We start from the raw sequence: 14,028 nt of genomic DNA, 5'->3' as shown, positions 1-14,028 counted from the left end.
ACTTTCTTACTTTCAGGTCAAATACAAGGAGGGTGGAAAGAAAGAGAGCTCAACCAGTCTTTATTCTCAGCTTCCTGAGACAACAGAGATCCAGTTTGCTAAACGGATATCGGAAATCCAGAGTGAGGTATAACTTCTCAGCTTCAAGTGTGTGTACTTGTTTTCTGCAGGCTTTAAAGACTTGTTAGTAGAGTGCCTATCCGTTTCCCATTTGCTCCTACTCTTTCTAAACAAATAACGGCAAAGTGGTTGTCTTGTTTTACCCTGACCTAGGCCTGCCCCAACTTCCTCCTTCTTTGTGAAGGGAGGGAAGATAAATCCATTGCTGTTATCATCAACCAGTGAGCTATGAATAGAAAATTAATGTTATCTTTCAAACAAAAAATAACTAACTGATGTAGGTACTCAGAAGTGCCAACATCCATATAAGGTATTGTTGAATAATTAATGATAGACAATAGAAAAAGGTCTGAGCCAAACCTCAGTATTTCTAGGCTGAACTATGAGCCTGCTCTGATTCTAGTATGGACATAAAGTGTGAAATACATTAATATACTGAATACTCATTGAACCTGATTGTTCATCTGGGAGCCATGTGAAACCACCATGCATATTTTTCTAAATATAAAAGAGTTTCTGAAGTAGACTCCTCTTGTTGTGTTTGTAATGTCACACATTGGCCTGGATTCAATCAACATTTGTCCAAATAAAAGTAGTGCTGTTTTTTTCCCTCACAGACACAGTGTGGCAAATTCAGCTATCACCAGAAATAACTCACAAATCAGTGTCTGTGAAGAAATAAAAAAGCGCCTGCTTTTATTTGTGAGTCACAGCATCTCCATGGAGACTGATGCTTGTGCAATGCAGGTTCTCTGTATACATTGTATGAATGAACCTCATAGTCTAAGTTATTGAGTGTGAATATGTTTCCTCACAGATTGTTACCAGAACTGACATGGTTTTTGTTTCAGTTCCAAAAATTGTTTTCTATTTGATCTTAATTTTTGGGGGGATATTCTTTATACTTTCCAGTTGAAGTACAAAGGAGATAACCAGAAGGAACTGTCAAATTCCCTGTATGCACAGATGCCCCATACAAGGGAGATACAGTTTGCTAAAGAAATGTCAGAGACATTGAGTGAGGTGGGGTCACTGGGTGTTTGACTAATTGTGAGAAACGGCTGGCTTCACTCACTCTCTACCAGGGCTCATTTAACCGAGATATCATGGATAGCAACCGCATCTTATCTTTGCTCTTAACAAACCTGCTCTTAACAGCTAATCATTTTGGCTATCATGCCATTACAAATGATATTGGATCCTGAATGACATGTGTGTCTCTTTATACTCTTTACATTGGTAATATTGAAGTATCTCATCATGGTATGATGAAAATGCAAAGCAAATAGGTACACTTATGTTGGAATATAAGGTGAAATCTTTTTTTGTTTAAAATATTTTTTTCACAGAATAAGTACAAAGAAGCAGGGAAGAAGCAGGCCTCTACTTCACTGTATTCTGTGCTGCCAGAGACCATGGAGACCCAGCACGCTAAAGAGGCCTCTCAATTACAGAGCGAGGTCAGTTTTTGCTATACTCACACACTCCTCTACACCAGTGATCCTGATCTTTGGTAATATCAGGGTATTACATGCTGTGTAGCCAAATGCAAATGCAAGATCATGTATGTGTATGTATCAGCTATTATATGGTACCACAGGTGCTATGTTATTCATCTGGGCTGACCCAGTGTGTTGAGATTGGTATCTTCTTTATTTGTTTCCAGAACAAGTACAGAGAGAGTAGCAGACAGACTCTCTCCAGTAGCCTCTATTCCCAGCTCCCACAGACTACAGAGATCCAGTTTGCCACAGAGATATCTGGCATTCAAAGCGAGGTACAACTCTATGAGTTTTTACTATAGATACATTATTTATAAGTTTACAGTAATATCACCTACAGCTGTGCTTAATTAGTTGCACCATGCAAACCTCTGTTTACTGTTTGGATTAACTCACAGTTAAAAGTACATTTATTTTTTCCTCATAACAAACACTCTGGTGTGTTCAATGATCGCCAGAACTAACTCACAAATTATCTGTGGGAAAAAAGGACTAATGTATTTATTACTTGGCCAATTTTTTACAAATTTTTCATTGAATCCAGGGTTATGCTTCTCAGGTAAAACATATTCTTAGTTCATTAGCTAGTGTTGGCAAAATGTTTTCAGCATGACTATTGATTTATTTCACTGGAGCTCATTACATAACTGACGTTTGTAGTTATTTGTCGTTTAACATTGAGACATGTCTGTTAAAAATAGCATAGGTTTGCTTTCACCAATAGTTGACTGGTAATGGTTAAAATTAGCTTTTTTCACTTAATTAGAATAGGTACAAAGAACGTGGGAAGAGGGACATTTCCAATAGTCTTTATTCACAACTCCCAGAAACCACAGAGACGCAGTTTGCCAAAGCTGTGTCTGAACTCCAGAGTGAGGTAAGTGGAGCAGAAATGGTGCTATATTGTCTATATTGTGTCCGTCCTTGAAAAGAGGCTGCTAGTGAAATATTCCTTGGCTCACATTATTTACATATATCCCAAAAGCATCTTATAAGCTTCATTTTAAATTACTGGCTACTATATGATTTCATGATGACTCATGGTGTATATTTGGCTTAAGTCTCATGACTGAAATACTGCTATGAAGTTTCCTTTTTAAACTGAATTGTGCTGTGTATGTGTATGTGTTTGAAATCCAGCATGCCACTTCATCCTAACTGTCTGAGGCAACCTTTGTTAGCAGGTGCTTTTAAACTCCTGTATTTTGCTTTAAATGTAAGTTGTATGGAGAAATGTATCCTCTTGATATAGAAAGGCCACGTGCCAACTGAAATTAGCTGATAAATAATGTCATTTCTGCTACTGCATTTAAGACCAAGTACAAGCAACAAGGGAAGAACGGAGTGTGCGCTACTCTGTACTCTCAGCTACCTGAAACCCTGGAGACCCGACACGCCAAGGAGGTCTCCCAGTTACTGAGCGAGGTACTCAACACCACAATACAGGGTCATCAATTTCACCTGTCAATTAAATCAGTTTTGCCTGTTTATTTTGTTGTAGCTCATTTCCTGTTTAATGTTTGGGGTGGTAGTGTAGAATAATGGGTAAGGAATTGGTCTTGTAACCTAGAGTTTACCAGTTTGATTACTGGGCAGGACACTGCTGTACTCAAATTACTTAACCTGCACTGCTTCAGTTTATAGCCAGCTATATAAATGGCTGCAATGCAAATACTATGTTAAAAAGAAAGGTTGTACATGCTGCTCTGGATAAGAGCATCTGCAAAATGCCTCTAATGTTTGTCTTCATTTTCTGTTTTCGTTTTCAGATCAAATACAAGGTAGAGGGAAAAAAAGAGGTTTCTTCTTGCTTATATTCTCGAATGCCAGAGACCGCCGAGATCCAGTTTGCCAAAGCAGTGTCGGAACTCCAGAGTGAGGTGAATGAGTTGACGCATCTCATATCACTCTTCAGTGAGGATGACTGTGGCTTGATGAAGGGCCTCTGGCTGATTGACTTGGTGGAAGCTGATGAGTTTCTAGATAAATCACAGACTTTTGATACATTCGTCTGGGTTTTCTGCTATCCTGTTTCTCTGACCCAGCGATGTCCTAATTGTTGTGTCTGGTGTGGTCTAAATGTTTGCATCCATCTTTGTGTTTTTCAGAATAAATACAAGCAGAAAGGTAAAGAGGAGATTTCCAACAGCATTTTCTCTCAACTTCCAGAGACGACTGAGACCCAGTTTGCTAAACAAATGTCGGAAATGCAGAGTGAGGTAAAATTTGGTTTGGTGTGCTGTGGAGAAATGTGTGTGGGGGTATGTGTATACATGTTTACTTGTGCATCTTCTTTATGTGACCTTTGTGTATTTATGTGATTTATGTGTAACTGGTTAGAAGTACCAACAGGATTCCCTTAAGAAAGTCTTTCTCAAAATGGCATATAGTATGTTTTATTTTATAAATCAACCAATAATAACAGTGAAAATAATCTTCTTTAGCTTTTACCTTCCCCTCCGCTCCTCTTTTTCCCACCCACATTTTAAGATAATCGGTACTTCCTGCTGAAAATATTCCACATCTTTGTCTGCTGTAAGGATTTTTTATTTTCATGATTTGAAGGATCTAAACCAAAACAAACATAGGAAGGCACTAAAAAGCAGCTACACAACTATCTCACCATAGTTGTGTACAAAATTCAGTGTTTCAGGTTATTCCCGAGCTGCATTCTGCATGTGGCACGTGAGCCTCTGTTCTCAGGAATCCTTGAAGGCACTGAAGGCATGTTTACTGTGCTGCTTTTTTCTGTGTGCTGTTTCCAAAACCTCACAAACCAGAAGCCAACTGTGAAGGTTTACCATTGTGTGTATGTGTGTGCTTTCAGAACAAAGTATATCTTGCTTACCTGTGCATGTTCAAGAAGGAATATGCTTTATACTTTACAGCAAAAGTACAAAGGAGAAACCCGGAAGGAACTGTCAAATTGCTTGTATGCACAGATGCCCAACACAGTTGAAACCCAGTTTGTTAAAGAACTGTCGCAGTCTCTGAGTGAGGTGGGGTCACAGGGTGTTTGACTAACTATGTGCAAAACCACTGGCTTCACTCACAACACACTGTCTGGTTGCCATGAAGATTGCAGACTAATCTCTCATTCCTTGGTTGTGGGTGTGACAGAAAAGGTCCTGCATTTCAGTGCTAACAGTGCCAGTCCTTGTTTTGGTTTCAATAAATCAAAGAACATTTACTGCAAAATTCTCACTGTTAAATCAGCTATCAGACTTGTATGAACTATTAGAGAATTTAACTCTAATAGAGCATGTGTGGTCCCTACTTGACTCTGATGAACTCTGTTCAAGGAGTCCAATAGGGACCGCATATATTCTATTGCAGTTAAACTCTATTGAATTCACACTGACCATTTTTCTGCGCATGGTATATTTGCAAATGTGGCTTGCGGTGTTGTAGAAACAGAGACAATGCCTTTTGTGCTTGAAAAGGGTTGACTATGTTGTTTTGTTTCCAGAGTAAGTACAAAGAAGCTGGGAAAAGGGAGTTTGCCAACTCCCTGTATGCCCAGATGGCACAAACAAGTGAAACCCAGCATGCTAAAGAGGTGTCCCTGCTTGTCAGCGAGGTACCGTCACCCCTGTATACTTTCACCAGCGCTGTAAACAACTGATGAATTGCATTTGTTACAGTCAAAGTGAGAAATCAGTCATTTTGAAAAATAACCGCATAACTGGTTGGTCGTCAAAATGACTGGTTATTTTGCAAAAAGACCGATTTTATCATAGACCATAACACATATATTTTATATTATTGTACAATGCTATAATTCGTATGATTCAAAAATAGCTATTATCAGAAGATGTATTTGGAAGTAAGCTCAGTTACCTCATTTTGTTTTGGGTTACTTTAATGAATGCAAAATGAATGGAATTCATGCAGTCAAATATGCCTGCAATTCAAGCCTTTAACAATACAATTATAATCCCAGTTCCCAATACAGTATGCCAAATTGGCAGCATATCAGGTATGAACATAATCTCACTACTGTTGTCATGCACAATGACAGCCTTTTAAACATACGATAAATCAAGAAAAGCTTATGTATGTGGCTTACAGCTGTGCACACACATCGTTATGGGTGCTGTCTGAGAGCTTTATACAGGCCGCTGCTGTTTTTTTTTTTCACAGAGAAGTTACAAAGAAGAGGGTAAGAAGAACTCTGCCACCTGTCTGTATGCCCAGATGCCCCAGACCATTGAAACGGTGTTTGCCAAAGAAGTGGGAAAGCACCAGAGTGATGTAAGAGTTCTAGCCTCCTTAAACCCGTTCACATTAGTATTTATATTCACGCAATAGATTGTTGAATATGCTCAATAACAGGTGATCTACACTCCACCTTCTTGTGCCTAAAAAAAGAAATTAATGGAGTTTTCTTTGTGTTGATGATATCTCGACTAAACGTATCTGAATTTATGTGACCGTGGCGTGAACCATGCCAAGGCCTCTTCCGGTAGCAAGACAGCGCTCGTAAGATAATTGGGAGTAGAAGGTAGGCATTTGCACTGTATGTTGCGGTAGATGTGATAGATGTGAGTTGAAAGAATGCGAGCGACTCTTGAGGTGACAGGGTCACGGCTCGGTGGTGACGAGAGACGATGGTCGGGTACTGGCTCTCGGCGGCCCGCTCTTAGATCCACACGCGTGCGGGGCGGTGTAACCGGAGCCAGCTGCACCACGCCGAGCCCCCGTGCGGTAAGGGACAGCAGACTGGGGTGAGAGCCCAGGGTCCACCCATGCGTGTGCCGTGGAACAGCTGTGGTATACTCCGATCCCCCGGGCCCCTAGAACAACAGCCCAGTGATCCGGCCCCTGTCCCATTCATGTTGAGGAGTCAATTACAACTGAGTGCACGCTTCTGTTAGCACTGAGCTAACTGGAGCGTGACAGTAAGATGGCTGCTGTGTGCTTTTCTCTTGATGAGCCAGGATCAATCTCCCATCAGGTGTGTTGTATTTTCAGAAGCTGTGTATAATGTAACAGTTTTTCAGATGTGCTACTAGGTAGCTGTTTGTACCTCGTACAGTTGTACCTGGTTGAGTTGAGCTTGTTACTTTCCTTGCTGCACACTCACTGCAGTGTGTTCTGTCTTTATCACTTACAAGTCGAATATGTGTTCTCCTAACTGCCCGTGATTTCTTATCACTCCTAGTACAGGCATTCATATGCAGTCCCTCTGCCTGGTTCTGCCTTTGGCACAATGTTAATTAAGGACTACTGCTTTGGTGTCTGTCCCAGAATGGCAGCTTTGTCATACAACTCCCTCCCAGTGCTCTCCTTCTCTCAACATTGTCTCATCTGAGCATCACTTCAGGGAGCAGAGGGCTGCATAACTGCTTCTTTTAGTTAAATCTGAGCAACATTTGCTGCCTGATAAAATATTTAAGTTAAAATGGGTCTCACGTGTACAGTGAATGGCTGCTACAGGCATACTGGCATTTCATGCAGGCAGTATTGCAGGAACGCCAATGCTTTCACGGGCCTGTTTTCCCAGAAACTGTACAAAGAGAAGTTCAATGCAGAAAAGGGAAAGTCGAGCTACACGAACATGAAGACCCTACCTGATGTCGCCCACGCCATGGAAGTTAACAAAAAACAGAGCGAGGTAATTATCTCTTTTGCTGTACATGTGTGCAAAGATTCAAATTCTCATATGAGTATAGCTGCACCATTGTGACTAATTATAGTTAAGCGAACACCGTGGGGTTTCATGTGACTGAAGCGTGTTTAGCCCAGTGCTACTATTGGAGCAAGGGAGATTTATTTGATGGAATGTTCAGGAGTGAATTATGGACAGCTAACTCTGAGAAGCATAAAGGAAACAGAGATACAAGCTCTGTTTTGTGTACAATGCTTTCCGTAATGCGATAAGTTACCTACCTAATAAGTTACCCATACACTATGAAGTGACAAGCACATCGCAGACACAAACACCCCTGATTTGCTCCTTCCTATTAAACAGTGATGAAAATATGATAAAAATATAAATGGCAAATAGTACTTAGGAAGCAGCAGGGTCATCAGTGGTGCAGTCATGTGCATTAAGCAGCGGCTTCCTGGAACCCAATTGTATGCCGCCTCAGGCAGATTGCTTATTTCAGAGATGCCAGTATCAATACACATCACAGAATTAAACTAGGCCAGTACTCAGCACTGTTTTTATCCTAATTAAAGGTACGATATGCAGATGCCCTACACCGCTGTTTTTCTGTACTTACATAGGGTAATATTCATGATGGAGGTAAGGAGGGGGAGAAATGGAAGAATCGGTGTGTTTTTTATGACTATTAGTTTGAGTTGCAGTGATTGCAAAGCAATTCCATCAAACATTCTTTCTGTTAAAAGTGAGGGGTCATGCTTTTTGGGAATTCAAAATCGCATTAGTTCTGAAGAATTCCGATAAATTCTGTAAAAAAAAAACTGAAAGTATCAAAATCCGTGAAGTGTAGCTTCTTATTTCTTCTTCAGATAGTGGCTTTTTAGCACATTTTATTTGAAGAACATCCCCCGAGGAGAATTTTAATTGCATCTAATTTGTCTTTAATAATTGGTCAGCAAATGTGTGCATACTGAGTCACTAATATTAAAAATGCATTGTTTTTCTCATGTGCAGGCCAATAAATGTAGAGAATGGCCAGAATAAAATTGTAATATTTCAGAAATATAGCTCTCACAATGCAAGCATGCATCCATTTTTTTACCGAATAGTCCTCCAGTGTCTGACTGAACGCTGCATTGAGAAACGCTGCTGTAACCTCGCCATCTGCTTCTACATCTGCCACCAAACTCCCCTCTAACACTTCACACTCGTCTCATAGATTTGTCGAAATCCTGACACCTCGCTCTCGGTCTGTCTTGCAGGTTGCCTACAGAAAAGGGAAGGAGGAACTTCACAAGTTCACTGAGGTGGCAGACAGACTAGACATCCTCAGCGCCAGGCAGACCAGCAGGCTAGTCAGCGATGTAAGTGACTGCGATCGAACTTCATGCCCTCGCATTTCATTATTGGCTTTACAAGATGTTGTTCTGCTCTTATGAGTGTGCTTAGCAAATTTTCATGATACAATAAACACAAGTCACCACTACAGCTGTTATTTATGGTGAGCTTTATGGAAATAAGTTCAGAAATAAGGTAGCATTCACTTAATGCATTAGTTTTTTCATGCATTTAATGTGTTCATTAAGCTACAGAATGAAGATCAGTAAGTGTGATAAGTGTGCTTCCTTTTTTCAAATATATATGTGCAATTTCCTTATGATATCAACTATGTCATTTCTAAATGTGAGAGCTGGAGGGCTGACATAGTGTGTCCTTCTGCATGGATATTCACATCAAGACCAACTAAATCGGTACATACATGGTTGATTAAAATGTGAAGTTAGCTCTGCAATAAACGTCTCCACAATACCAATACCTAATCCTCCACTAGTGGGCAGTACAACAATCCTGCTTCGTTCAAATTATTATTTTTTAATTCTGAAGGTATTGATTTCATATGATGTTTAAATGGTGTACAGGCAGATTCACAGATTATGTGATTTTCCAGAATTTTAAGTGGTGTAGAAGAATAGTACAAGTGCCAGTGCTAAAACATTATGCCTTCTGAAAGTTTTCTACTGTCCCACAGGTTGCCTATAAGAGTAAAACCAAGACTGATGTCTACAACGAGCAATCTGTCCTTGGACGGTCTGACATTGAGCATGCCAAAGAGGCCTCCAAATTGGCTAGTCAGGTAAACTCTGAATCTGTAGTTTTGACTATCATATTTATAATTTAAGTACAGTAAATGCATGAATTGTGATTCATGATATATTTTGACAATATTGTAAATTATAATACTGCTATAATACTATAATATTGCTCTTCTACACTATTTATGGAGCAACATCCAATTATATTTATTCTTAAAAAGCATAGCAGGATGTTTTATTGATGACCGGTATGTAGGACTCTTGAGTATTGGATTGACAGAATTGACATGTTTTCATAAATAAAACTTACCTCACTAAGTTTTTACTAATTTGATACAATTAGGGATTCACAGTATTTGAATCTGTTCAATAAGTAAAACTGTGTGTATCTGTATTTGGATGGAAACCTAGTAGTGGGCGTACAATAAACTGGACATTTTGCAAACAGGAAATGCCAGTTTTTTAAAACCTAAATGTACATTAAGCTATAAATGTACTGTATTTTCTTATGCATACTGCATATTTAGGCTAGAAACTGGTATTTATTGTAGCTAACACAGCTTTCAGTGTATGCTGTGCACACTTCTGGGTTTCTATCCAAACGCAGGTACGAATAGTTTTGCTCCTTGAGCAGATACAGCATTCCCCTTGTCACAATCATAGCCTTTAATTTACTGATATTATAAACTGTGTGCAGGGAGGTTCAGTTGCAGCCAGTGCTGACATGTCATGTTAGTGTTAACCTGTCAGTGTTAATGAGAGGAATCTCTCTCCTGGGGCTGGTGCAGCCATCGCATCTGCTTGGAAGCACTGAGGCACCGAAGGATTGCTTCATCGTGCTCTATAAATAATAAAAACCCTGTCAAATTTACCTTACATTAGTGGCAGAGGGGTTCCGAATTTGTAACTGTATTTTGTCTCTCGTTGTATTTTAATCATATAGTCTACTACTGTGATTTTAGAGTACCATATAAGTTAGACTTTTGGTATATTAACATTATGGTTTATTAACATTGTCTTCATTCAGTAATGATTCATACTGTATTTTATTGAAGAAGCTCACCCACATTCGGGTTTGACCACAATTTGACCACAATTTTCCTGTGTACAGAATAACAAATGGCACACCCTCCCTAGAGCAGCTATATCCCAATAACTCTTAAAACACACAGAGAACAATAAAGCTCACAAGTCTGGCTGGTGGCTTTGCTTGACAGTGAAAACATAATGTTGTGCTTTCCTGTGTAAACTACAGCAATACAAAGTGTATCTTCTAGAGTTATGTCTAATAGTGAGTCCACTGTACTTTGAACTCACTGTCCCTCCCCCTTTCCCAGGTGAAGTACAAGGAAAAGTTTGAGGACCAGAAAGGGCAGAAGCCCCAGTACAACCCAGTGGAGTGTTTGTCCTTTAAACACACCCAGGCTGCCTCTGTTCTTGCCAGTCAGGTGGGTGCAATGCATCCCAGTCAGTAGTGTCAATCTCAGCACTTCAGTGCAAAAATTATGCTAAATTGTACTAGTTGGCACTTGGTGTATTATTCTCAGGCTAATACACAATCTCACCTCACTGCAAAGATCTTGAATGGCACATCATCAGCGATGCACTGGTTTGCATTTGTTTTGGATGGTTTTAGCCCTACACATGTATTGACCATATATTGTGGCTCTGGATAATATCCTGCGTGTACACTAGCTCACCAGCACTTTGACATCACCACATGCACAACATACACGTCAGAAATGGAAAGACTAATATTCACCGGAAGTTGAGAAATTTTGCTGCTGGATTCTTTAAATGCCATCCCCTGAAATAGCAATGGGTTAGCACACTGTGCACTTGGGTTAAAAGTGATGGTCACTGTGACCTTCGTGAATCTGCACAGCACTTTCTTACACCCTGCCATCTTTCAGAAACAATTTTCTATTTAAAAATACATTTAATCTGTGCAGCCAAGCAACCGTTTCCATGGGAACTTGTTAAAAGCAAATGGCTGTTTTTTTCATGCCAAAGATGGAGTAGGCTATTTCAGACATGTTATTACCTGTGGAAGCCAAAGGACTTTGCCACATCATCACCTTCCATGAGTCTTATTTTTTTGCCATTTTACACTTTCACATAGAATATGAATCACACCCCCCCCCCCCCCCCTACACACACACACCCGCGCTCACACTCCTCTTGGGGCAAGCAGGACTGGGAACATGTACTATCTGTGTTACTGCAATTGATTATTTTTCTAAAGATCAATGACAACGAGACTAACATCCAAGTCCAAGAACCATTGAGAAGCTCTTGTTTATCACTTCAAGGGTCGTGATATCTAGGCACCAGAAGACAGTTTTCTGCCCTTTTAGTTCTCAATGAATATTGAGAGAGAGGGTCTTGAAAAAATGGATGCTTAGTAGAGAGTAGCAGCCAGTAGAGATGTTAAGCAAAGAGTAGCAGCTGGTGTAGATGCTAACTAGAGATGCAGCAGCCAGTAGAGTTGATAAGTAGTGATGATAAGTAGAGAGTAGCAGCCAGAAGAGATGATAAGTAGTGATGATAAATAGAGAGTAGCAGCCAGTAGAGATAAGTAGAGTGGCAGCCAGTAGAGGTGCTAAGTAGCGAGTAGCAGCCTGTAGAAATGCTAATTAGGGAGTAGCAGCCAGTAGAGATGCTGAGTAGAGAGTAGCAGCCAATAGAGATGATAAGTAGAGTGTAACTGTCAGTAGAGATGGTAAGTAGAGATTAGCAGCCAGTAGAGATGCTAAGTAGAAAGTAGCAGCCAGTAGAGATGCTAAGAAGAGACTAACAGCCAGTAGAAATGCTATGTAGAGAGTAGCAGCCAGTAGCGACCATGCTAACTCCGGTTCCTCAGTCTGAGCCTGAGTGTGTTTGTGTATGGATTCAGGTGAAGTACAAGAGTGACCTACAGCAGATACATGAGCCTTCCACTGACCTGCCGAATCTGCTGCTCCTGGAACACGTGTTGCAAGCCAGCAAGCTGCAGAGCAATGTACGGTACCGCCTCTCCTTCTCCCTGCCACCAACTGCAGGCACGGTCTACAAAACATCAGCCTTGTGTTACGCATGGAGCTTGATTCCATTCCTCACAAAAGACCAATAAAAAATACCTGTAATTACATATTATTGCCAATACATCATTGGGTATTACATTTACATATCAAGTTTCAGTGAAGGAGGAATCCGTTGTGTGTAAATTTTACATGGAATCATTGAATGGGTTAATTAGATTAAATATTCACTAAAGATTAGTATCTTTTAAAAGAAAACAAGAAACATGGAAATGACTGGGACACACTAAGTTATTCCCAAATAAATCATTCGTATACACGTCTTACTAACAGTGAGTCTATTTTAATTAAATTAATCACTGTTCTGTCCCTTCAGCTGGAATACAGGAAGAAATATGAGCAGTCTAAGGGCCAGTACCACTTTGCCTTGAACACGGCTGAACAGCTCCACCACAGGGAGAACGCGGTACTGCACAGCCAGGTCAGAACAGCATCCTGCCACCTCGATGGCTCGTAAACTCATACCGTTCTTAAAATCCTTTCTTATAATTAGGATAACCCTTTCTGCAAAACGAAATTTACAGCCGAGATAAGCTAATCATAAAGTATTTTTCCTTCATTTTGTGTTTTGGTTCTCGCATTGCAGGTGAAATACAAGGAGAAGTATGAGAAGTCCAAAGGCAAGTCACAGCTGGAGTTCATGGATACTCAGTCCTACAAAGTGTCCAAAGAAGCTCAGAAAATGCAGAGTGAGGTATGTTGCCATTTTGGTATGTTACATGCGGTGAAGTGTTTGTTCAAAGGATCATATACAGTGTGACATTTTCACACATGACTGCAAATGGGACCTTTATTGTGCATCAGTATTTCCTCTGAATTCATTAATCAATTAAATAAGAGACAGGTATTTATTGAAGTGCTAGTCCAGTGTAAAGTCAATGCTAATGATCTTTTTTTTGACACTTAATTTCCATGTTTTGCCTGGTCAACAGTAATTGCACATTTGATCTTTCCTCGTGTTTTTCTCTAAACCTAAAATGCTCATTTCCACCGTATACTCAAATTGTTGCTTATTAATAATGGCCATTTTTGAACTTGTTGAAGAATGTTATCTTATCTTTGAAATGACCTGGAAAAACTGTATGAACTACTTACACATTTGGCAGACGTTTTGATATTGATAGACTGAAAGAAGAGTAGAGCTTTTTTCCTTTTCTCGCCATTAATAGAGGGAATACCGGAAGGAGTATGATGACAACATCCGGGGAAAGGCTCTGATGGAGCTGGATATGACCCCTGGGTACTTGCATGCTCGCCATGCTAGCAGCCTCCTGAATGAGGTTGGTCCTTGCAATCTCATAATGCTCAGTACCATAATGCAGTGAAAATGACACTTACTGACACCCCATTAAACTTGATATTTAATTAACATATATAGAGTATAATTTGTACAGAATTTTAATTAATTTTCATAATTTTCAGAGCTTGTGACTCCTATTTAACATTTCTACATTAGTGACAATACCGTGGATATAACAACATCCAGTTTTATTTCATGGTTGCACAGTGTCCACCCAATGCTTTATTAGGTTCTTACAGCTGATTTATTGTTAGGCTTAGAGTAAGTGGCCCTGGTGAATCCTTCTGAAATTGCTTCAGTCCAATCAACACGTGCAAACAGC

General features: G+C 40.0%; 1 protein-coding gene across 17 annotated transcripts in view; it reads left to right on the top strand.

The window, feature by feature from the left end:
* The window catches only part of LOC135252623 (nebulin-like), a 57,129-nt gene that overhangs the window by 30,329 nt on the left and 12,772 nt on the right, over positions 1-14,028 (top strand). For 14 of the 17 annotated variants that reach the window (XR_010329439.1, XR_010329440.1, XM_064330911.1 and 11 more), the window contains 19 exons: positions 17-127; positions 1,033-1,143; positions 1,470-1,580; positions 1,787-1,897; positions 2,389-2,499; positions 2,937-3,047; positions 3,392-3,502; positions 3,731-3,841; positions 4,511-4,621; positions 5,092-5,202; positions 5,766-5,876; positions 7,129-7,239; positions 8,496-8,597; positions 9,263-9,367; positions 10,664-10,774; positions 12,223-12,327; positions 12,723-12,827; positions 12,993-13,100; positions 13,576-13,686. Coding sequence is in view for 15 of the 17 variants with exons in the window: in XM_064330911.1 (XP_064186981.1) it covers positions 17-127; positions 1,033-1,143; positions 1,470-1,580; positions 1,787-1,897; positions 2,389-2,499; positions 2,937-3,047; positions 3,392-3,502; positions 3,731-3,841; positions 4,511-4,621; positions 5,092-5,202; positions 5,766-5,876; positions 7,129-7,239; positions 8,496-8,597; positions 9,263-9,367; positions 10,664-10,774; positions 12,223-12,327; positions 12,723-12,827; positions 12,993-13,100; positions 13,576-13,686 (2,079 nt within the window). In the remaining 2 variants the exon portion in view is untranslated. The remainder of the gene's footprint in view (positions 1-16; positions 128-1,032; positions 1,144-1,469; positions 1,581-1,786; positions 1,898-2,388; positions 2,500-2,936; positions 3,048-3,391; positions 3,503-3,730; positions 3,842-4,510; positions 4,622-5,091; positions 5,203-5,765; positions 5,877-7,128; positions 7,240-8,495; positions 8,598-9,262; positions 9,368-10,663; positions 10,775-12,222; positions 12,328-12,722; positions 12,828-12,992; positions 13,101-13,575; positions 13,687-14,028) is intronic. The other 3 variants (XM_064330914.1, XM_064330912.1, XM_064330922.1) reach the window with 3 other exon arrangements.

This window comes from Anguilla rostrata, chromosome 4, assembly GCF_018555375.3.
Source record: "Anguilla rostrata isolate EN2019 chromosome 4, ASM1855537v3, whole genome shotgun sequence".
NCBI classification, from domain to species: Eukaryota; Metazoa; Chordata; class Actinopteri; order Anguilliformes; family Anguillidae; genus Anguilla; species Anguilla rostrata.
This window is presented reverse-complemented; position numbering and strand designations above follow the sequence as displayed.